Below are 22,072 nucleotides of genomic sequence, written 5' to 3' on the forward strand. Positions count from 1 at the left end.
CAGAGCCCTGACTTCAACCCCACTGAACACCTTTCTGATGAACTAGAAGGAAGATTGCGAGCCAGACCTTCACGTCCAACATCAGTGCCTGATATTACAGATCTTCGTCTGGATGAATGGGCAAAAATTCCCACAGACACAGTCTAAAATCTTGTGGAAAGCTTTTCCAGAAGAGCAGCAGCTGTTATAGCTGCAAAGGGGGGACCAAATCCATATTGATGCCTATGGATTTAGAATGGAATGTCATAAAAGTTCCTGTAGGTGTAATGGCCAGGTGTCCCAATACTTTTGCCCATATACTGTATATATGATTGTGTCCCTGTACTTGTCAGATCCCAGCAAACCCATCACTTCCTAACAGGGTGCAGAACCCACAGACTACGCAATGAACATTTCACAAAAGGGGTTAACTCCTGTCTGCTTTGACAAATGCTGGTTGAACAGGATAAACAAGCAAAAGGTCACCAGTCAAGGCATGCAAGTTACATTCTGATCACAAGTACAGCATTAAAGCTGGTGTGAAGTTTGCTACCATAACTCACTTAACAGATTTAAACATTGAACAATAGGTTTCCCTTTTTGTGGGTTATACTGTTTTTTAAGAAGAAAGAAAATAACATAACTTCTCGTTTTTTGCGCGTTTGCACGCTTTCCCGCGCCGCGTGTAGGCGCTTAAACAATTAGGTGACCATTATGCGCATGCGCGATCAAGCCAGGGTGTTCTTTTGCGATTGGTCCGATTATACCGGTCCGAAACCCATGCTTCACCAAGGGGGGTGGGGGCACCATTTCGCGTATTAAAACAAGAGTAAAAGCAGCGCATAAGAACGTGTCATGCTGCTTGCACCCCAAGCTAAAATGGGGTATCTAGATAGATAGAACCCAAGACTTCTCATATCTGCATGTATTAAAATCATTACTAGTATTCGGTGATATAAGGAATTATTTACTTTGAGATATGTTGCAAGTACCCAGGTTCTTTCTAAAGGTGTGTAAGCCACACGCGTTGTGGAAGTCCGCGGAGTATTCTCTGCAACACGCCTGCACGTGCACACGTGCCTGCGCTTGGCCCTTTAGGTAAAACGCTGCGCGGTTATTGATTTTTTTTCCGACTGGTAAGCATGGTATCAGTTTTCATAACAATCCGGGTAGACCTCATAATAAACACCTTCGGAGGTGTAATTTGCCTTTTCTTTCGCGAATCTCTCCTCTCGCTTTCGCAGCGAAGCGGCGCGGCGTGGGAGCCCACGGCGGCCGTGGGGGAAAGTACAGGGGAGGCGCAGGTACGGCTCACATACAGTATTAGAATAGAACAGCGCGCTCGCAGCCGCTGAAACAGAAGCGGAAAGTACAGGCGACTACGTGCAGTAATCGCATAACAACACACCAAAGGCTCCCGTAAGATTTTGTGAAAAGAACAGATGGAAATCCACGTGACAAAGTTTCAAATGAGTTTGGTTACAATATTACATTGTCTGTCTATTACTTCTTCTAGGCAGCAGTTTATGTACAATATCGAAAGTCAAGACAAATCCCTTTTTATAAAGCACATATAATAACACCAAGTGTTTACCAAAGGTAACATCTAATGCGTACATAAGAGGTACCCCCCCCCCCCCGCCCCGCCCCCCAATGCTAAGTGTCCAGGGATTAAAACGTTCACAGCAGCGGACTGCGGTGACGTTCTGGCCTTGACGACATCTCACTGATTTTGACAACTTTGTCTGTGGTTGCTAGTGTGAGAAGCGGTACCTTATGGAGGGTGTGGAAGCACAACCCCCAGTCAGTGACGTCTCATACAGTACGCCTGCGGTATAGCGGATGCTGGCCGGCAGGTCTGGTCAGACTGACACACTTGTGATGCCGTGCGGCTCTGCAGAAGCGCACCTGCACCTTGCAGAGCCCCATCATGTTTGTCACCCACCTCCCACACTGTGCTAGTTCTTTTGAGAATGGTGTTATCATGTCAGAATATTCTCAGTCAACCCAGCTGGGTCTGCATGAGGAGGGGGAAGTGGAAAGACAACAGTTAAAGGGCGGAAGAAAAGGGTGTGGGCGCTTGTTCAAGCACAGTTATTTAGTTAAAAGCGGAGTTATTTACTATCTGAACCAGGAAGACTTTTTCTAAATCGATTTTTAGAGAACTTTAGCACCTAAACAACAAAAATACTCATTTAAAAATAACTTACTCCTCTTCCTTTCTCTAAGGTAGGTAAAGAAGAAATATCTTACCCTGCATGTTACAAAAAAGTTCCGCTTCCTTCTGTGGAAAGCCAAAGACCACTATGAGTAGCCAGACAGGCCTGCAGTTTCAATATTATTTGATGGTGCAGGTTCAGGCTTTGTAAAGTGATTGCGTGTTTCAGTATAGTCAGTGCTTGAAGCAACACGTTTCATTCAATCGAAGTAAAAGACATTGATCACCACCTCCTGGAGATTTGCAGTTTAATCATGACTAAATATTGTTCCTAGTTTCACCAGTAGAGGGCAGCAGTGTATTGCATGGCAAAAGAGACGACATCTTTACATTATGGTTATATTTACATTATAATCATAGTGTAGCATGCATTGTATATTGCTCTAAGTAAGGACAATTTAAATATATTTAAAAGAGATGATTAATTTTTATATCCTCTTGTCTGTAACATGAACATATATATAGTTACACTCACTGGCCACTTTATTAGGGACACCAGTACACCTGCTTGTTCGGGCAAATATCTAATCAGCCAATCGTGACAAAAACTTAATGCATAAAATCATGCAGGCATGAGACAAGAGCTTCAGTTAATAGTCATATCAAGCATTAAAATGGGGGAGATTGAGAACTAAGTGACTTTGACTTGGAATGCTTGTTGATGCCAGACAGGATGGGTTGATCTCCAGGGGTTTTTCATGCGCAGCCTCTCAAGGTTTGATGGTGCAAAAAAACTAAAAGCAGTCAGTGTGCATCGATTCTGTGACCAGAAATGCTTTCTTGAAGGCAATGGCCAGATTTGTTTCAGATTACAGGAAGGCTAAAGTAACTCAAGTAACCACTTGACACAGCAGCAGTGAGCAGAAAAGCATCTCCGAGCACAGAACACATCAAATCTTGAGGTGGGTGGGTTACAACAAAAGACGACCACACTGCTTTCCATTTCTGTCAGCTATGAATAGGAAACTGAGGCTGCACTGAGCACAGCCTCCCTGAAGCTGAATGAATCTTGATTTCTGCTGCAACATGGTAGGGTCAGAATTTGGCATAACCACTATGAATCCATAATAACCAAATAAGCATTGTTTAAATGGCACATCTTACCTGAGTATTGTTGTTGACCACGTGCATCTCTTTATAGCCACAATTTACCCATCTTCTAAAGGCTGCTTCCAACAGGACAGTGCACCATGTCACAAAGTACAAGTCATCTCAAACTGGCTCCATAAACATGGACAATGGGCTCATTGGACTTCAGTGATCTCCCTCGTCGCTGGATCCAAATCCCGTACAGCATCTTTGGGATGTGGTGGAATGGGAGATTGGCAGCATGAATGTGCAGCTGATGAATCTGCAGCAATTACATGATTCAGTTGTGTCGACATGGAGCAGAATCTCTAAGGAATGTGTCCTGAACATTGTTGAGTCCATGCCATGAATAATTCAGACTGTTCTAGTTCCACCCTCACTTAGAACGTGTGTGTGTGTGTGTATATATATATATATATATATATATATATATATATATATACAGACACACACACACACATATATATTTTTTAAGTTACAGAATAGTATTGCCTCAATAAGTCATCATATTAAAAACCAGGAAGCCAAACGTGACTATTAGAAAACCCCCCACTCTAGCTGAAACAGAAGTAGGATCATTTGGTGAAACAGCCAGTTCCGGCCAACAGCCGCTACCACTCCAGAGCTGATAAACGGCAGCCTGGACGTCAGGCTGATAAGACGAGCGCAGAAACATGGAGCCTGAAGCCAAATAATTTCCCCGTCCAAGGCAGCATAGAGGTTTCCTGTGAAGAGGTTTTTTCCTGCGGGCTTTGCTCTTGCATCTTGTGAAGACGCAGATCCAGGTAAAGGTAGCGACGATGCTGAAGGACTTAGAGGTAACATCATTGTAATGTTTGTATGTGGAACCAAGCTTCCATAAACTGCACTCAATTTACCTCTTATGTACGCATTCCATGTTAGGGTTTAGGCCCAGGAATTAACCAGCTAGAACGATCACAAATCCAATGAACAACAAACCTGCCTCCTACTGAAGGATGTAGTGCATGCAATTAACCAGTGTTTCCAGCCTTGAAACTTGCTCAAAACACATTCTAACCAAACCAGGGATCACAGCAAACAATGCTTTTTGTAAAACAAAGCCCAGAGGACTCTGGGACGGCATCTTCCTAAATGTGGACTCAAAGGGATCAAAGACCAAACTACCAGGAGCTGGCTGGAGAGGAAATCTTTTGTGCAAAAAGTGAGGTTTTGGGTGGGGGGTTGGGGTTTCCTTGAGTCGCGAGGCAGGACTGGATGTTGTTTGTAATAACTGCTTTTTTATTTTGGGCTCCCATAAATCTATGGGGCAGAAGGAAGGGCTTCAGCCTATCGCTTCTGTAACGGCTGTGTTAACAGGAGCAAGAGGCAGCAGGAAATGAACCCTCTTAAGTCATCCTGTTACAGCTGGCTGCAGAGAGACAGTGCGTTGACTCTGACTCTTCTTTCCTGCGAGAAATTCATTCCACTCTTTGTATATCCTTATATTTTTGTTTACATTGCTGACATATTCAAACTCTTGAATGAATCCAAAGAGCATTATATGAAAAAGCAGCACTCTGTCAAATGTCTGCATTGCATTAATTACCATACAGTCAACGCTGCTTCCACTGAAGGATCTTAGAAGAGTTACGGAAGGTTCCACCCGTGGACGGGAGGCCTGTAAGCAATGAATGGTACACCAGTGACAATGTGCTTGTGTTGGGTACTGACAGCGTTTGCAGATCACATTCCTGTTACCCCAATTTACCCCCATGTGGCTCCCCATCCCCCATTACTCTCCCCCAGCCCAAAACCACCCTGGGACTCAGCACGGATGGGATGGAGTCCTCCCCCCCAGGAACCAGGAGCCCCTCCCATTAACCTCCACATCACCACTTCCTCGGTTTTGATGCTCCCCACCTTCCCCTTCTTTTTGGCCCAATGGTATGTATGTCTCCCTTCCCAATTCCTGTCCCTATGCTCAGGTTCCCAGTAGGATTGCAGAGACAAGGCAGATGCCGGTGTCACTCACACATACTATGTCTGTGGAGAAAAAGCCAAGCTTATGCTGACTTACTGGAAAACCTGTAAACAGCTCATCATGAATGGAAAGTGGGCACACCAGCATCAGTTGCTAATGAACGAAAATAAAGTGGTGGTATTTACCCTTGCTGCTTTACCTGCCTTTTCAGAACACTGACAGACGGCTATTGAAGACAGTTACTCTTTGGATTTAGTCCTAACTTGGCCCTGGGCGAGTGGACATGGTCTCCTTGTGTTCCTGTGGTTTTCCTCCTGTCCACCAAAGCCATCCTATGGATGGCCTGTGGTGGACTGGCGTTTCACCCAGGCTGTTCCATGTCTTGAGGGCCGTGATGACCATGATGACTCTGACTAGCTCCAGATTCCCAGCGACACTAATTAAATAAGTGGTCATTAAAATTGCATACATTGACCTCTTGTGTTATCTTCCTTCCTTACTCAGCCTTTCACCTGCTGCGGGATCATGTATCGCTTTAGCACCCACCATCGTCGTGATAGAGATCCGATGCTCGCTTTTTATGACGCCCGCGGGGAGATGTTGATGTGCCCCTGAACCATTTAACACAAAATAGCCGTATATGCATAAGAATGTGAAAGAGGATCATTCGAAATCCAGATTGTGCCATGGAAGGAAAAGCCCTTTGCTGCATGTCTTGAAGAATTAAAGTAACTCTTGGGACCAGGAAGTGATTAGGCTAAAGACCCCTTATTCAGTGGAAGACAATGGTCCATTGATGCAACCTTAATGAGCCTTTGGTCGGGGATTATTATGGAACATCTTACTACAGCGGTGCACTTTCCCATTAAGATAACATTGAGTTGTGTTGATTTCTGTGACATTCTGCATATCTAGGTCATCTGACCACACCTCCTGCTACAGCCACAAAATCCGCAGGTGGGTTGGGTCCCAGACAGCTGCTTAGATGTGCCCCTGGTTGGGTACTAAGTAGGCTGTGACAATGTCACTCAAGACAGGCACCCTGGAACCTGAAGCATCTCCTCAAACTATGATTACATTAGCACCAATGTGGGGAGTACCTGACCAAGGACCAGGTTTCCAAATCATGGTTAATCTAGGCAACCCTCTTATTGTTCCAAAACTCAGTAAGCTTCCTGGCCAGGCACCTATCCTTCCACTCCAGCTTCTATAATTGACCCATGGCTGGTGCAGAACCAGGTCAAGTCATTCCCGCTGTGATCCCTCTTTGTAAAAGGCCGACGCAGAACAAGCTGGTGGACAAACACTCCCTTGGACACATATTCTCCTCGGACAAGGGGCCTTAGCAAATCTTGAAAGAATGCTGACTAACAGTCATGTTTGTACTTCTGGAACAAGGTTTTTTTTTTTTTTTAATTATTATTCCTTACTCCACAGTCTACAAGGCAGACATTCACAGAATTCCACATATAAAAGTGCTCTGTTGTTAACAATGGACACTTGTTCACTACGTTCAATTACAGTCTCTTTTTCGTTTTACATTTGCATTGCTTTATCATGATCCTCATTTCGTTTGAGCACAGCCGTTTCTGTACAATAGTATCTTTTCATATGAACAATATAATACACTTGAATGCAGTGCAATAGGGCAATATTTCATTTTAGCACGTGAGGGGAGATTTTTTATAAAAAAAAAAAAAAAAGTTAATGCAGTGCAGATTCGTCTGCATCTTTGTGAGCATGTACGTGGCTGCAAGTTAGACTTAACGGGAATAAGGCGATCAAGGTGGAAGATTGTGCAAACGCATCATTCAAACACATGAATGTCAGTGAATTTGTTCACTTCAAAATCCCTCCCGGGGCACCTTTTCCAAAACCGATAGTGGTCATGCAGGTGATCTTTCCAGAGGCCCCGGCAAGCTGCACTTTCTATACTCTTCAGTGTGGTGACGGTACGTGGGGCCAAGAGTCTGAATGGTGGGAAAAGCACAGCAGAGCGTGACCTTACGTCAATGCGGCTGTCCTCAATATACCAGAAGAGTCATCCCCATCTTGGCCTTCACTGTTTCTTTTTTAACCTGTGACAAGGCCTTTGAACAATGCCCAAGTAAATTTACACCTCCTTCTAAGCTCAGTCGCACCAATTCCGTTTAAACGTGTTATCTTCTCAAGGACGTTTAAACAGAAGCATTAGTCTGACCCAAATACGTGACATGGTTCCATTAAAGCACACAGTAGATTTACAGTATAATGTCAATAACACTGATCATTTCATTCCAGCAAACCCTTAGTTCCCAGTGCTTCAAGAATTCACAGCATCTCCCCTTTAATTTGCCTGTGAGACTCATGGAAGAACAATGTTTTTTTTTTTTTACTTTTTGGCCCTCAGTCTCGGGCAACGAGGTGGCCACCTCCCCCAGTTGACCTGGTTCCTCAGCCTGTGGTTCTGCCTAGTCAGAAGTGGGTCTCTGACATGAAGTCTTTGCCGTTTCTAGAAGGGGAGTGGCTTTCTATTAGCTCAGAGTCACTGGGGTCCTTGCTAGAGAGAGGGAAGTCTGTGCGTAGCACGCTGTCCTGCTTGGCGTGGGATTTGCCCGTGGCCAGGGACTTCTGGAAAGACTCAGAGGTGAAGTAGTAGACAACAGGGTCAAAGCAGCAGTTCAGTGTGGCTACACAGAGCGTGATGGGATAGAGCGTGCGGGCAAACTGCTCTATACTACAGCTGGCTAGTGCCTGCGTGCGCACCATGGCGTACAGGAACAGAATGGAGTTGTAGGGCACAAAGCAGACTACGAAGATAGCCACGTGCACCACAATCATGCGCAGGACACGCTCCTTGTTGGTACCTATCTGGCAGAGTGTGGCCGGCCTGCGCAGTGTCCGGAGCACCATGGAGGAGCAGGCCAAGTTAAGCAGCAGAGGGATGAGGAACCCCACCACTTCGATGAAAATGGTGATCTTCGACAGGTAGGTCTTCCACGTCTTCTTGGAGAAGCCCTCAAAGCAGGTTGTGCTGGAGTTGGAGTTGGCACGGTTGGTGGTGGAGAAGAATGTGACGGTGATGCCGCCGCCCAGGATCAGGAGCCAGACGGCAGCGCAGACGATGGCCGCGTTCCGCCGCGTGCGTACCGAACGCGACCGGAATGGGTAAACAATGGCCAGGAAGCGGTCCACGCTTATGCACGTCAGAAAGAGCATGCTACCGTAGATGTTGGTGATGAAGGCAGTTCCAGACACCTTGCACAGCCAGTCTCCGAAGGGCCAGTGACGGTTGACATTGTAGAAGATTTTGAAAGGCAGGGTGAATACGAAGACTAAATCCGACACTGCCAGATTGGTCATGAAGAGTGTAGTCTCGTTGCGCATCTTCATGCGAAAGCAGAAGACGAACAGTGAGGCGCAGTTGGTTATCAGGCCCAGCACAAACACAATACTGTACACAACGCCATACAGGTTGTACTTGAAGGAGTCATCAATGCCGCAATCCTCCATACTGCTCTCATTGTATACCAGGCTTGACATGTTGGGCCCGCTAAGGTCAAGCCAAAGGAATGGGAGAAGTTGAGAGACTAGGCCTAGGTCAAACTCTCAGCTCTCAACAACTTAGGCCCCCGTAGTTCCCCTGTGTATCCATCACGGCCATGAAGCCAAAGTGGTGCTTGTGCGTTGCTCACAGGCTGACACAGTTTGATAGCACCGGTGGGCCGTTCTCAGTTTCCTGCAGTGGGGAGAGAAGGCAGCTGGGTTAGCAAACTAGCACAGCTTAGACGTTTCACCTGTCGCGGTCTGTCAGAAGTGGCTCCAGCCAGCTTTGGCGGCCTTCTGCTTTGTAACATTGCGACCCGTGAGCCTTATTCATACCTACGGACCTCTCTCTGCTCTGAGAGCTCCCTATCAACAGCATGCAATCTCACACACGTGGCTTTACCAAAAATAGTAGCAAGCATGAGGCTGAAACACACCTCACTACTTGCTGACTTTGAGAAAGCTGGCGTTTTGCACCTGACTGGTATCTCCCCACCTATGATGGCCTGACTTCCTCTTGTCAACCGTCTATTTGCGCGCGCACACACACACACACATATTATTTTCAATATGTGTAGAGAGCCTGCAGGGGCACCAACACAACCAATGGCTTGGACTTCTGCCTAGACTAGACCTCTGTCTCTGTTCAAAGTGCTTACAGCAAGATTTTGACATGTATAAGAATAGCAACTCCTCTCCATTTCAATGGGTCGTTTCCCTTGAAATGGGGGCCATTTCATTCGAACTGCCAAATGTCAGGACAGTGCAGCAAGCAAAACTTCTGATGCATTTCCTCCACAGCCACTAAAGGGTGTCTTCTGGACATTCCTCTAAGTGCGGCTCGTGATAAGGATATCATTAAGCTAACACTCCAGTGGACAGAAATGAGTCTCTGCAGAGCTGGTTATGTGACGATGGAAGTTGAAGTGCCGGTCAGTCCCTGCCCAAGACCAGGTGCAGAGAGCGACGGAGCGGAACCCGTCAGCCTAGTCCAAGGCCCACAGCCCATCGCTCTTTCCCACATGTGCAGGGTGAGGGAAATGGACTGAAGCCGTACGGTTCCTTCCCAGATCAGATGACTCGTGCTAATATGCTCCTGCTTTTGCTCTGAGAAAAACAACAGTTGTTTTCCCTCGGACATCAGCCTGCAAGCTATGCAGCTGTCCCACCTTTCGGGCTGTGGAGGGTGGGGGGGGGGGGGGGGGGGTTTGAACAGAACAACGGGGGTGGGGGCTGCACGAACGGGAGGACAGTTTGGCAGCAGGACCTTCATACTCTTTGTGGGAAAAGTGCAGTGGGCTTTCCCATGTGTTCAGGTGTGGAAGTACAGTACTGTGTAAAAGCCTTGGGCAGTCGAAGAAAATTGTTTAAATGATCTTCATGTTGGTGTAAAACTATAATGATATTTCTTTAAAAGAGCATTAGCTTACCATCTCAAAACCTCTCCAAAAGTCTGTGTTTGCAGTAACCACTGAATGTATCCAGGTATTTGTTGAATGGACCACTAGCATAACTTGTTTGGCTAATCAATACATCAAATGATTTAACTGATATAAATTTAATTAAATGATGAGCTATTGGTGACATTTAACAAATATAAATAATTGCTGAGGTGTGCCAGTGGACTGAGGTTTGGGAACTGAAGCAGTGTTCTAGCCATACAACATGATGAGTAACGTATTGGAAATATACACGTCATACTCAGATAAATATAAAGGTTTAAAGATTTTCTATCACTGCTTAATACAGGGTTGAACTTTGGTCAGCTGGCTGGAGTAAGATTTTCAATTTGAGACAAGTCTGCACACGCATTTACACGTATATAAAAGTTTTATTCCGTTGTAAATAGTCTGTGGGGTTTGCATTTTGCAAACCACCCCAACCCTTTTGATGTAGCTAATTTTAGGCTTATAATGGAATAATATATATTTGCTGCAAGATTTCTCATGTGAGCGTGAGAGTCTGAAAGCGTGAGTGTCACGCCAGATGCACAAGAGTTGGCGCCTCTGCTGATACTTTTGCACAGTACTGTATAATATCACATAGTTTAGTAATTTGGCACTTAAATGTCCTGGCAGGCCTGAATCCTCAGAAATAAATACTCTGTGTACCATGTTAGCAATTTCTGCTGATGCTTAGCCACTAAAATGTGATCAGAGACGCATCGGGATAAGATGCTGACCATGGTGCACAGCGCCATATTCTGTACAGCGCAGGGTTAACATTCCCAGTTAGCGTCCCAGCCACACCCTGCCTGGCCTCGCAGTGCCAGCTGCGCTGTCATCAAAACCCAGCTGTATGCATTAGCAACTCAAGCTACAGAACTTCTGTTGTCATGGTGCTGTGACTACAGAGTTCTCCTTAGGGCATTGTGTTTTGTGCCATTTCAAAGGGATCCCACAGTTCAGTCGTGAAATACTCTTTACTGTACTGGCTAGCTAATGGTCTCCAGTAAATGTATGTTAATTGGTTTCCACCTGTGCTGGTTGTTAACTGACTATTCTCTACAGACCGGCTACAACTTAGGCAGGCAGTGATTAAATTTATATCTTATTCATTTTTAGTAGTTTCATACCTTATTTTATGTTGATTGTTGCTTTGACAGTTTTATTTTTATTTTCCGATTTTATTTTCACGTATTTTATTGTCCAAACACCTTTTAAATCATGTTAAGCAGCTGGCCAGTCTCCTAAGAATCCCCCCCTCCCCCGCCCAGTAATGAGCATTGGACTCTCTTTATGTAAAGCCGGAGACCATGTGAGGGCCATGTGACACAGAAAATAATCTGATAAACGGCCGTGTCCACCATGGGTGGTCAGGCCTCCTGCCTTGTATGACACCAAACTGGGCTTCCTCACCAGCAAGGGAAGCTTACCGTGAGCTATGGGGCTCAGGGTCACATCTGTACACCGCTGTGTGGTTTACCTGCTAGTCCCACCCACTGCAGCAGGCCATCCCGGAGAGGGAGCGCCGCTTTGATGCATCTGTGGTCCTTCACACTCCGCAACGCCCACAACATCACTCTTATACTGCATGGCCGTAGCTGGCCTGCTCACAATACAACAACTGTACAGGGCAGCTCCTAGTGGGCCGACTTTTCCTCTGTCCGCCCACATCCCGTCGGAGGCTGCTACACGCTCCGCAGGCAGTCCCTGACGGAGCATCCAGGGTGCACCGCCTCCGCCCCAAAACGTCACCGGCGGCATGTAACCCTTACCGACCGTTCCTCACGTGGGGAACATAAAGTCAGTTAACAGAGAGTCAGCGCAAGTTTGCAAATTTGTTTATTCACAACGAGCTGTTAACCTCAAATCAATGTCACAGACAGCAGAAATAGGTTATAGCCTTTCAGGTTTTCAGTCTATTTTTTTTGTGTCTGTGTGTTTTATGTCCTGTGTAGCAGGCCGCCATTAAAATGACAGGGAACAGGACAATATGCAGCAGATATTGGTCGTGAGGTTTTTCCTCAAACCAATAGGTGTTCATTTGATGTTATGCGGTCCTTAACACACGGCACTTAATGGTGAAATCGACAAGGGTACAAATTAGGGTTTCATTAACTGACATGGCAGGCCAGACTCACCTAACCCCCACTGAGATTGAGACATGAATTCATTCCCCCACCAGAGACTAATATTCTCCTTGGGGGGGGGGGGGGGGGGGGGGGGGGGGGTCCTTGTAAAAACCACATGATCTCTACAAATGGTTTCATTTTGACGAACAGCTGCAGCTCCACAGTAATTGAGTTTTAGGTAATTCATAGGGACAACATTCACTATTAAATCCACGATCTGTAATCCCTGTATCGAATTCCGCGGAAAAGCAGCTGTTCTGTTCTTTCACCTTCAGTCAGCCTGTTTATTACAAGCAGAGAGGAGCGATTCCGCGATAGTACAAAGCAACTTGAAAAATGCATGCCAGGATTAGGCAAGTGAAGTTTCGTCTTGCGGTTCCCTAGACTTGCCTTATAAAACATATGGCCGACATGAGTAATTAGGGTTTATTCGCTTTTGATAAAATTGGCAACATGTGAGAAGTTACGCTGCTTTGTTCGCAAATCACCCTCAGAGGTCCTTAGTCTAATCTGTATTACGGTTTATAAAAAGCACACGTTTCTGCAAAGGCATACACATCGATGCGCTCAAACCAATACAAGCATATGTCTAAATATATACATAACCAGCAGACAAAGGATCGTGTGTATACGCAAATACACGCATGCGGTAACGAGTACACAATTCCAAGTAATCAATTTGAAAGCTGCAATTAAAAGATGCGTATAAATACGTTCTATCGGTTTAACATATGTAACCCTTGTGAGTTTCAGGGTAATAATACTTACTCGGTTTTTTGGTGGCCTCGCTAATCTGTCAGTTGAACGCAAGCTTCATCCTATAGCTGCAAACGTGTTTAGTTTAAAACTTCGCAGTGACAGTAAAGTCCGCCTTTTGACATTTTCCTCAGTGGCAAGGCAGGGGGGGAAGTTATTAAAAGAAAATCAATGTGAAATGTACCTGAAAGGCGTCGTATTCCCAAAACACTTTTCTCAAGTTAAAGTCTCCGCTTCGCCACAGACGCGAGTGAAAAACGATCCCGACGCCGCGACATCGTGAAGCCGCAGGCTCGTGTGAGGAAATCTGCTTTAAAATGGAAAGAGCAGGAGGGAGAGAGAGAGAAAAAACGAGTTTGCACTGCACAGGAAAAAAGACAATAGCACCTCGATCTTTGCCGGAGAAGAGAGCGAGGAGAGATTGAGCGTGAATGGGGGATTGTCGGGAAGGCTCGGGGAGGGGGGAGGACTGGGGTGTCATCATCGGAGGAAGGCACCGCTACCAGATTGCCCGGCCGCCGATAACAAAGCATCCTTCTCCTTTCTTTAATACCCGTCAAATAAACGAGACCATCAAGGTAATCCCCATTTAGTATATGCCACTAAATTATCTACCATCGGTTTATTTTGTCTAAACGAAATGTATTTAAAATTTTAAAATGTATATTTGAGTTAATAATAAATTAAATGTATCATTATTTTTTTATTTTTTATTAAAGAGTCAAAAACATATAACAAGGTGACATCAAGTCGTTGGAAAGGAGAGATAGAACAGAAGAAAGACAGGAAACAAATCAGAGAAGTCTATTCAAAAGCTGTACGTTAATTGTTATGCATATTTTTAATGAATCTTTTGCTTCACACGTTTATTAAATCTCACACTATTAATAAACCCATGTGAGTACGTGTGATATCAAAGTGTCCTATAAATATCCCCTTCTGGTTTATTTTTTTCTTCCTCTCTGTGTGAAGGGCTGTACGCGTCTGTGGAGCGCCCCAGTCATGACAGAAGGGATGTTGTCCTTGAACTGGGGTCCCAGACGAGTAGTACCCCGCACAATAGCGTGAAGAGAACACAGGACATCCTGCTCTCCATGTACCTCCAGGCAGCCTGAAAACATGGCTTTCCTGCAGTGTTCCTGCACCCCCCAACCAGACCTCCACCCAGCCTGACCCCACCCCTGCCTCAGGCCCACATACTTCTTAATGAGAGAAGATAGATTCTTGTCTGGCACAATAGGGTGACTTTGGTTTATTATCAGCTATAGTCAGCAGATTGCTTGTGGACGATGCCTGGACATGCTTTTAGGGTGGTGCAGTGGTTAACGACGCGGATTCCTAGAAGGCTGAAGCCCCAAGAGGCTCTGCTGTCCTGCTCTAGAGAAGGTTCTTCAGCTGAAGCTCCGTAGTGGAAAATCTATCTGGATAAATCCGTTTAAAGAGCAGCTTGGGGCATATGCAATATTTAAAATCTGTCACCTCAGAGAAGAAGCAGGTCTTTACATTCAGATCGAGTCCATGAAAATCTGATTATCAAGACTTCGCTGCCAAAATCAATATCAATGGGCCTTGGCTGCTCACGTAAGGCAGACAGCCCCCCCCCCCCCCCCCCCCCCCCCCCCGTTCCCCGTCCCCCTCCCCGCAATACTCCTCAGGAGGGTCGCTGTGATCAGCTTTGCCTGGGCTGTGGGTGAACACAGTGTTCTGCTGATTCTTTGTGGTGTTGCATTCTTCCAATTAGTTACAGTAGGCTTTGCTGCATTGTACAGCTACATGGCCCGCATTTAATAATATTTCCTGGCCAGTGCTTGTTTATTCTGCTGGTCTTCGATTTAAGCCTTTGAATGATCGCAGTTATTGGAGCTGGCGGCGAATGTTGTGGCAAACTGTCAGCTCTGTGCCCTTGGGACACTTCGAAACACTTGTGGAGCACATTTGTCAAAGGCACTATGTTCCAGTGATGGACAGTTCATACAAGCAGGCACTGAGGTCAAACAGCGCCAACCCTGGCAGGCAGGGGGAACTGCAGCAGCCTAAACAACCTCTCTCGCAATCCGTAATTACATGTTGTAATGAGTAGCGAGCGGGGATGGATGGCGGAGGTTGACGTAGATGTGCCATGCATGCAGGGTCACTCCTGGGGAGGTCATGGCCCAGTGCTGCTTCCAGCGTGACAGATGAACACTGAGGAGTGGAACCTTGAGGAGAAACATCCCAGATCCCAGCTCTGGCATACGGGAGAGAAGAACAAAGGATGTTAAGCACCCCATAAATTACTCCTGGGATTCTGCTTGAATCCAACTACAAAACATGGGGTTTTAGGAGCTCAGCCTTTTTAAATTCAGCCCCTGAGCCGCCTCCGGAACGCTGGCCATTCCTGTCAGGAGGAGGCAGAGGCTAGGATTTTGCTGCCTGAAGACAAGAATCTTCAAGCAAACAAATCATTTGGTGAAGAACAAGATCATAGCTGTGACTTCCTCACGGCCTCCTGGGGCCTCCGATGTGTCTCTTGTCTCCGTTCGTCTTCCTCTGTGCCTTATGTAATTGCATTTAAAAAATGACTGCCTGCTTGCAAAAAAAGTGCAGCGGACTCTCAGGAAACTGTGAGATATGTCATGTTTTTATACACCACAAAAATGGTATCTATGAAGCCCCTGTTTATAATGCATCACACATATCTTCAAAATGCATTATAAGGCATTCATAAAGTATCATAAACATGGCTATAAATATTAAATAATATAAATTGGATAAAATGGTCAGTATAAGTGTTAAGGATGCTTTACCGCATTATGAAGGTATCTATAGTGCATTATAGATGAGAGCTTCATGAGTCATAATGCATAATAAACATGGTTATAATGTGTTATGCTTTTCTATAAATAATTATAGCTATGTATATCTATAATGCATTATACATGAGTGCTTTAAGTAAAATGTTACTGACATTATTTTTATGTACAACAAGGCTAGATAGAAGACAATAAAAATATATCAGGTGACTAATATATTATACATAATATATTTTATGAGTAATCCGTGAGTGACGGTTATTTCATGAGCAGATCTATGGTATAAATATCCTCCTTTCCTGTCATAAATATAATCAGCTCACACACTTATTGTCACATGTTAAATATTTATAGCCCCCCCCCCCCCCGACTTGTTTGTGTTTTTTGTTTATGCTTCTTGTTTTTGTTTCTCAGTTTTAGTTAGATTTGCTTGTTTTAACCGATCCAATCTGCACTGGCCTTGTCACTTGAAAAACGAAAAAGTACACCGAAGATTCGTTTTTTGGAGCTTTGCAGCTGGAATATCGCACCCCCCCCCCCCCTCCATTTGTATTAAACGACGATTTGCATGAGAAGACAGGAAAACGTGACCTTTGTCACAACTGTAGCATTATCAGGGCAACTAGCTGTAGTTATGCACAGAAATGGCCAGTTTACGAAAGCGAGGGGTAATTGATCTCTCCTGCTGAATGTCCTTCTTCCTGCATATTTACTAAGCTCATTGATTTCCTTTAGGTTGTGCAAGTATCTGAGCTCTGGGGGTCCGTAGCATTCATATAAATACTCGTTTCACAACGCAATTAAAAAAATGCATTTTACACCAGTCAGAATTTATGTTCCTTGTCTACTTGGCAGCTACACACTTGTTATGTATTATATATGTATCTTTTTGTATGATACTTTGGACCAAAACACCTGCCAAATAAAAAAAGAAAGAAAGAAGTTCCAGGTTTTATTGGGGAACTACATACCCATATTACATATGTGAAAATGTGTAAACTTTATTTTGCAGATATGTATTTTCTTACTGCGTTACCTTGCTAACCTAGCCTTCCGTGATGCTCATAGGCCCTGAAACTCCGCTGATGACTCATTCTTTGACAGGAAGTGTTTTTCATAAACAGTTATTATACATAAGTGGGGGGGGGGGTGTTCATGTACAGTCCCCAAGCAAGGATGTGTGACAGAAATGGCGGGAGCATCAAATGTGCCCTATTACACGGCCGATGCGGTCCAGTTCGATAGGTCGTGCTGCAGTGGGGGCGAGGCGACACGGGCCAATCCTCTCGTGTCAGACCATCATAAATAAAGACTCCTATTTAAAACCCATCTTGCCTTTTCTGTGTGAATCCTTTTGTACTGTATAAAATCCTCCTCTTTTTACTATCTTTGTTTGTGGAGGTCTCAGCTGCCAGGTCCCCTCTGCACCAGGCACAAGAGTTAATAGGAGTGTGTCTCCAGGCAGCTCCCTGGACGCCTCTATCAGCTGCCAAATCCATTCACTGGGCTCCGAGGTGCCCCACGTTCCGTGCATATTTGCCTCCGGACAACGTCTCTTGAGCGAAGGGGCGATAGTCACACTCTCCCAGGCTTCTAAAGCTTAACATTCAACGTCAGCCGAAGTCCCGGTTCGCTGTCTTTGTGCTGGACGTCCCGGCTGAAGGACTGATGGCGATTGGTGCTGTTTCTCGCTTTTCATGTCGAAGGGTATAAATGTATCCCTCTGGCTATCATTAAAAGGAAGTTTCAAATGAAGCTCGCTTCGAATGTTTTACTGCTATCTTTTACCCTGCTTTAAGTAGTTAGTCTCATCAGCTAAACTGAGCTCAGCCAGTAACCAGTTATATTTAATAGCTATTTTTCAAATGACCAAAAATGGATCAGTGTTTGATCTTCTCATACATTACACGGCCACTCCATTTCTTCATCCGCCTTCAAAATCATTCTGAGCTTCTGGCCAGTAAAAAAATAAAAGACTGTTGCTGTTTCAAATGCAAACACGATGGCTTGGGTCCATGTTTACCTTCATGTTTAGTCACTTTGATCCTGTTTATAATGTTGGCCATCTAATATAGGGATTCACCAACTGATAGATAGTTGTAGAGCAGCACATAAAAAAAATTGCATCTTTCGATTTTTTTCCCCGCTGAATCATGAGCACGGCGTCCTGATCTCTGGCTCCCAGTGATGGGCTTCTCTTCATTAGAGGGCCAAGCCGCTGAGTTCTGTCCTCAGAAAGCCAAAAAATGGGGCTGGTTCGCTGACATGACTGATCGGCGCTCAGATCCGGGAGGAAAGGAAAACAAGCTGGCGGTGAGGGACTGGATGGACGCGCCTCTGTACCCTCTGTAAACAGGGCCTGATGGCTTCCAGCTGTTGTCACGCTGACCCTCTTGAAGAGCAACCCACGCTTGTGTGTTTCTGTGTGTCTGTGAGTGTGTAGGGGGCTGAAGTGGGCCGGACACATGCGAGGAAGCCAGAAGGTCTAGGATCTAGATTCAAACGTTGTTGGGTGACACTTAAAGCAGTCAGCATAATGCATCATACATACCTTCATAATGCATAAGACATTCATGAAGCATTATAAACCAGGCTATAACTATTTATAAAAGGCATAACACATTATAGCCTTGTTTATTACGCATTATGAATGCTCTATGAAGCTATCATCTATAATGCACTATAAATACCTTCATCATGCAGTGCAAAGCATCCTTAATGTTTATACCGACCATTGTACTCAATTTATATTATTTAATATTTATAACCATGTTTATGATACTTCATGAATGCCTTATAATGCATTATGAAGATATGTGTGATGCATTATAAACAGGGGCTTCATAGAAAGTGTTACCCTTGGTTGTTTTTGAATATGGTAACTGGCGTGAGGCGCTTCATAAGGTTGAGTGCAAACTCCAGCTGCGAAACAAGTCCGTGCTGGAATAGAAACACGTCAATAAATCACCATGGAGTCTATAAAGCAAACAGATGATGTATTTTCTCTGCCGGCTGCAAAACACGGCCAGACACCTGCGCGGAGGGGTCAGTGGTCACTTGTGTGGCGATTTGACAACACGGAACGGACATGGGCCCTGGAGCCTCTCCAAAGGCTTCTATCTGGCTCCAGGGCGGAGAGCTTCTCCCCTGTCCCGCTGAGGGGCCGCAGAGAGAGGAAACACACATTTCTGGAGATTTGCTGTCTCAACTAAGAGAGCCTTTCAACTTCAAGTTTTCTTAGCTGCTCCTCCCTGTTCTACAGACATTTCAAAGCACATCAGGGTGAAAGGAGAACGTCTGGAGTGCAGAAGCCCTAAGAGTTAATGCAGGCATTGGCCACCAGATGGACAGCATGCTTAGAAGTACATGTCCCATCTCAGAAGCTCCATGGGAACTATTTGGTTGTTTATTTAGAGCAGAGAGCAAGCAGAAACACTTTGACCTGAGGCCTTCCTTAGCTTGATATGGTTTTGGGATTTTGTCCAAAGCTATGGAACCGATTCTTAGGTTAAAATGGTTACTCCTTGTCAGTGTTTACTTGCACAGTTAAAGTAAAATAAAGTAAAAGTGATTTTAACACCTTGATGTTTTCCTCTGCACCATCGTTGCCTTTCTTCCCAAGGGACCAACAGCGTCAGGCTTTCAGTCCACGTTCTGAGGTTCTGTGCCATTGCCACCATCCCCTCAGAGAAAAGTGGACCCAGTAAGCATGTGCACCCACACTTGCACCCACACACACACACATACACACACACACGCGTTTGTGCACCCAGCATCGATGGGGCTGCATCTGTACAGGATGCTCGCGGGTGATATGTGTCAATATGGTTACAGGAAATGCAGCATGAGTGAGGTACAAGGGAATTCCCTGTGCAAACTCTCCCCTGGCGGCTGCATTCATGCCCCTCGTCGCATTTTTTTTTCTTTTCTATGGTCAGTGTGATCTTTATGAAGTCGTGCTGTTATTTTTGGTCTCGGCTGATCCTTCACCTGTTTCAGTTTTTACACTTACTGTATAAGTGCAGCCAAAATGACCATTTACCTGTTGTCAGCTTACAGCTGGAGGAGAAGGGCAGCCAATCAGAGACAGTTTTGATGTGAGTGACCTGTCCATAGAAATGAGAGAAAAGAAAAAAGAAAACAATGAGTTGGTGGGGGGTGGGGGGCTGCGAGGGCCAGACAGATGCTTTTGTTGCCGACATCTTGAGGTGGGGCATTTTTGTAGAAAGGATTATTTAGAGCATCTTGACATGTTCTGTAAACAGCTCCTGACAGTTTCCAGCTGCTCTAACCCTGACCTTTGTGAAATATAGTGTGTGTGTGTGTGTGTGTGTGTGTGGATTAGGTTTATATTACATAGTGGGGACCAAGTGAATGCAATCACAAAAGTAAAAATGCCAATAGTCTTGTATTTTGTTTGATTACTTATGGTTAAGGTTAGGGCTGGGTAGGGGTTATGGTCGTCATGATGGAATTGGAGTTTTCCCCATAGAAATGAATGGAGAGTCCCCACAAAGATATAATGACAAACTTGTAATGTGTGTGTGTGTGTGTTATGTATATATATTAGACTGTGAGAACCAAATGTCTCAGCAATATAACAAAAACCTGTTATTTGGACATTGTGGGACCCATTTTTTCAGGGAAATTCAATTTTATAAAAAATCTGTAACTGCAATCAAAAAACAAAAACGTGCCGAAAGTCTCATTTTTAGTTTGGTTACTTATGGTTAAGGTTTGGCCTGGGTAGGGGTTAAGGTTGTCATGTTGGGATTAGAGTTTTCCCCATAGAAATGAATGGAGAGAGGGAGAGAGAGGGAGGGTGGGTGAGCTAATGCTGTCTTATATTTTATCTGAATAAACCTCTTTTTTGGGGGTGGGGGGGTGGATTCTGATTTGGGGGGGTATCTGTGGGTCTTCTCAAGTGTATGGTTCCTGAGACCTCAAGGGCTGTGTGGGCTGGCTGGGGGGGGTTGGGGGGGTGTCATCGACAGCTCACTTTATCGTGTCAGTGCATGTCATTATCCCCGGTCAGCTGACTCCTCCTGGAACCTGGCCACATACCTCCTGGCATCAGCGAAGCCATGTTTACACGACGGTACTACTAATTAAGGTTCACTGCCCCAATGCCATACTGGCCACATCCGGCCCGAGCAATCCGGGCCAGAGGGGGACTTAAAATAGCCCTTGATGAGTGAGAGAGTCGCCTGGGCTTACGGGAGCTGCTCAGTATGTGTGTGTGTGTGTGTGTTAACGTGACCTTCACCAGTAGCTGCGACATGACCCCTGCCGGGCCTAATTCTGTCCTGTTCCTGGACTGACACCACTGCAGAACGTATTTTTGGGCCTCCACGCCCAAGCCCTTTGTCTCCAGAGGACCGCAGGGTGGGTACCCTCATTTCCTGTCATTCACGTCCAGCTGCGGACTCTTTGGGCCAGCACGCTGTCAGATCGCGGTCCGCAGCACACATGACCACAATGCAGTTGGGCGGCTCTCGCCTGCGCTTTTGGATGAAGAAAAAAAAAGACAAATATGGATGGATGAGGGCTGGCTTGGGAATCCCCGGCATGATATTTCACAGCATGCAATGTTCTGTCATTAAACATCGCGAGTTGGGCCTCAGCTAGACAATGGAGTGGCCGTAGTGGTCCGAATCTTAACTTAAAAAGTTCTGGCTTTGAGTAGTGAAAAAGGTTCTCTCTGTAGTACCCTTGAGCAATGTCCATTAATTGCCCCAATAAAAATACTCAGCTGTCTGAAAGGGAAGATGACATTGATAGTGTTGTCTAGGCCAGTGTTTCCCAACCCAGTCCTCAGGTTACCCCGGACAGTCCATGTTTTTGCTTCCTCTCAGCTCCTAGCACCTGAAGCAGGTATTCGGTGTTCCTGATTGGCTGGGGGCTGGGAGGGAGCAAAAACCTGGACTGTCCGGGGTTCACCGAGCACTGCATTGGGAAACACTGGTCTAAGCAACTAAATTTAAGTGCGTCGTTATTACTAAGAATGGCCACTAGAGGGAAACTATAGGTTTTTCATTTCAAGCCAAGCTCCTCTATGTATTGCAGCTGAAGCGACAGGCTTGAGAGAGTAAAATTAAAAGGCAATTTAAAAGAGTGGAGTCTCATGCCCAGAGTAGAGTCTCATGCCCAGAGGTGCCGCTGCGAGGAAGAGGCCTCTTTGGGTAGGTGAATATGAA

The 22,072-nt window shown here is 45.4% G+C and overlaps 1 protein-coding gene and 2 long non-coding RNA genes across 5 annotated transcripts; 2 read left to right on the forward strand and 1 right to left on the reverse strand.

Annotated features, from left to right (window-relative positions):
- Positions 1–3,738: 3,738 nt before the first annotated feature.
- On the forward strand, positions 3,739–5,702 carry LOC111846358 (uncharacterized). The gene is made up of 3 exons (XR_002838866.2): positions 3,739–4,071; positions 5,054–5,191; positions 5,440–5,702. It is a non-coding gene; the product is annotated as an uncharacterized lncRNA (long non-coding RNA).
- A 1,849-nt stretch (positions 5,703–7,551) lies between these two features.
- lpar4 (lysophosphatidic acid receptor 4) lies at positions 7,552–13,501 on the reverse strand. 3 transcript variants are annotated; one of them, XM_023816356.2, is made up of 3 exons: positions 13,268–13,501; positions 13,096–13,151; positions 7,552–8,946 (listed from the first exon to the last, which is right to left on the reverse strand). In XM_023816356.2, exon 3 carries the CDS (start codon positions 8,748–8,750, stop codon positions 7,683–7,685), a length of 1,068 nt encoding a protein of 355 aa, XP_023672124.1. In that variant the 5' UTR covers positions 8,751–8,946; positions 13,096–13,151; positions 13,268–13,501; the 3' UTR covers positions 7,552–7,682. The 3 variants fall into 3 exon arrangements, with proteins under 3 accessions (XP_023672124.1, XP_023672122.1, XP_023672121.1); XM_023816354.2 differs by lacking the exon at positions 13,096–13,151; XM_023816353.2 differs by having other exon boundaries at positions 13,096–13,501.
- Positions 13,502–13,524: 23 nt separating this feature from the next.
- On the forward strand, positions 13,525–14,660 carry LOC111846301 (uncharacterized). The gene is made up of 3 exons (XR_002838858.2): positions 13,525–13,661; positions 13,803–13,900; positions 14,056–14,660. It is a non-coding gene; the product is annotated as an uncharacterized lncRNA (long non-coding RNA).
- Positions 14,661–22,072: the final 7,412 nt, after the last annotated feature.

This window comes from Paramormyrops kingsleyae, chromosome 10, assembly GCF_048594095.1.
Source record: "Paramormyrops kingsleyae isolate MSU_618 chromosome 10, PKINGS_0.4, whole genome shotgun sequence".
NCBI classification, from domain to species: Eukaryota; Metazoa; Chordata; class Actinopteri; order Osteoglossiformes; family Mormyridae; genus Paramormyrops; species Paramormyrops kingsleyae.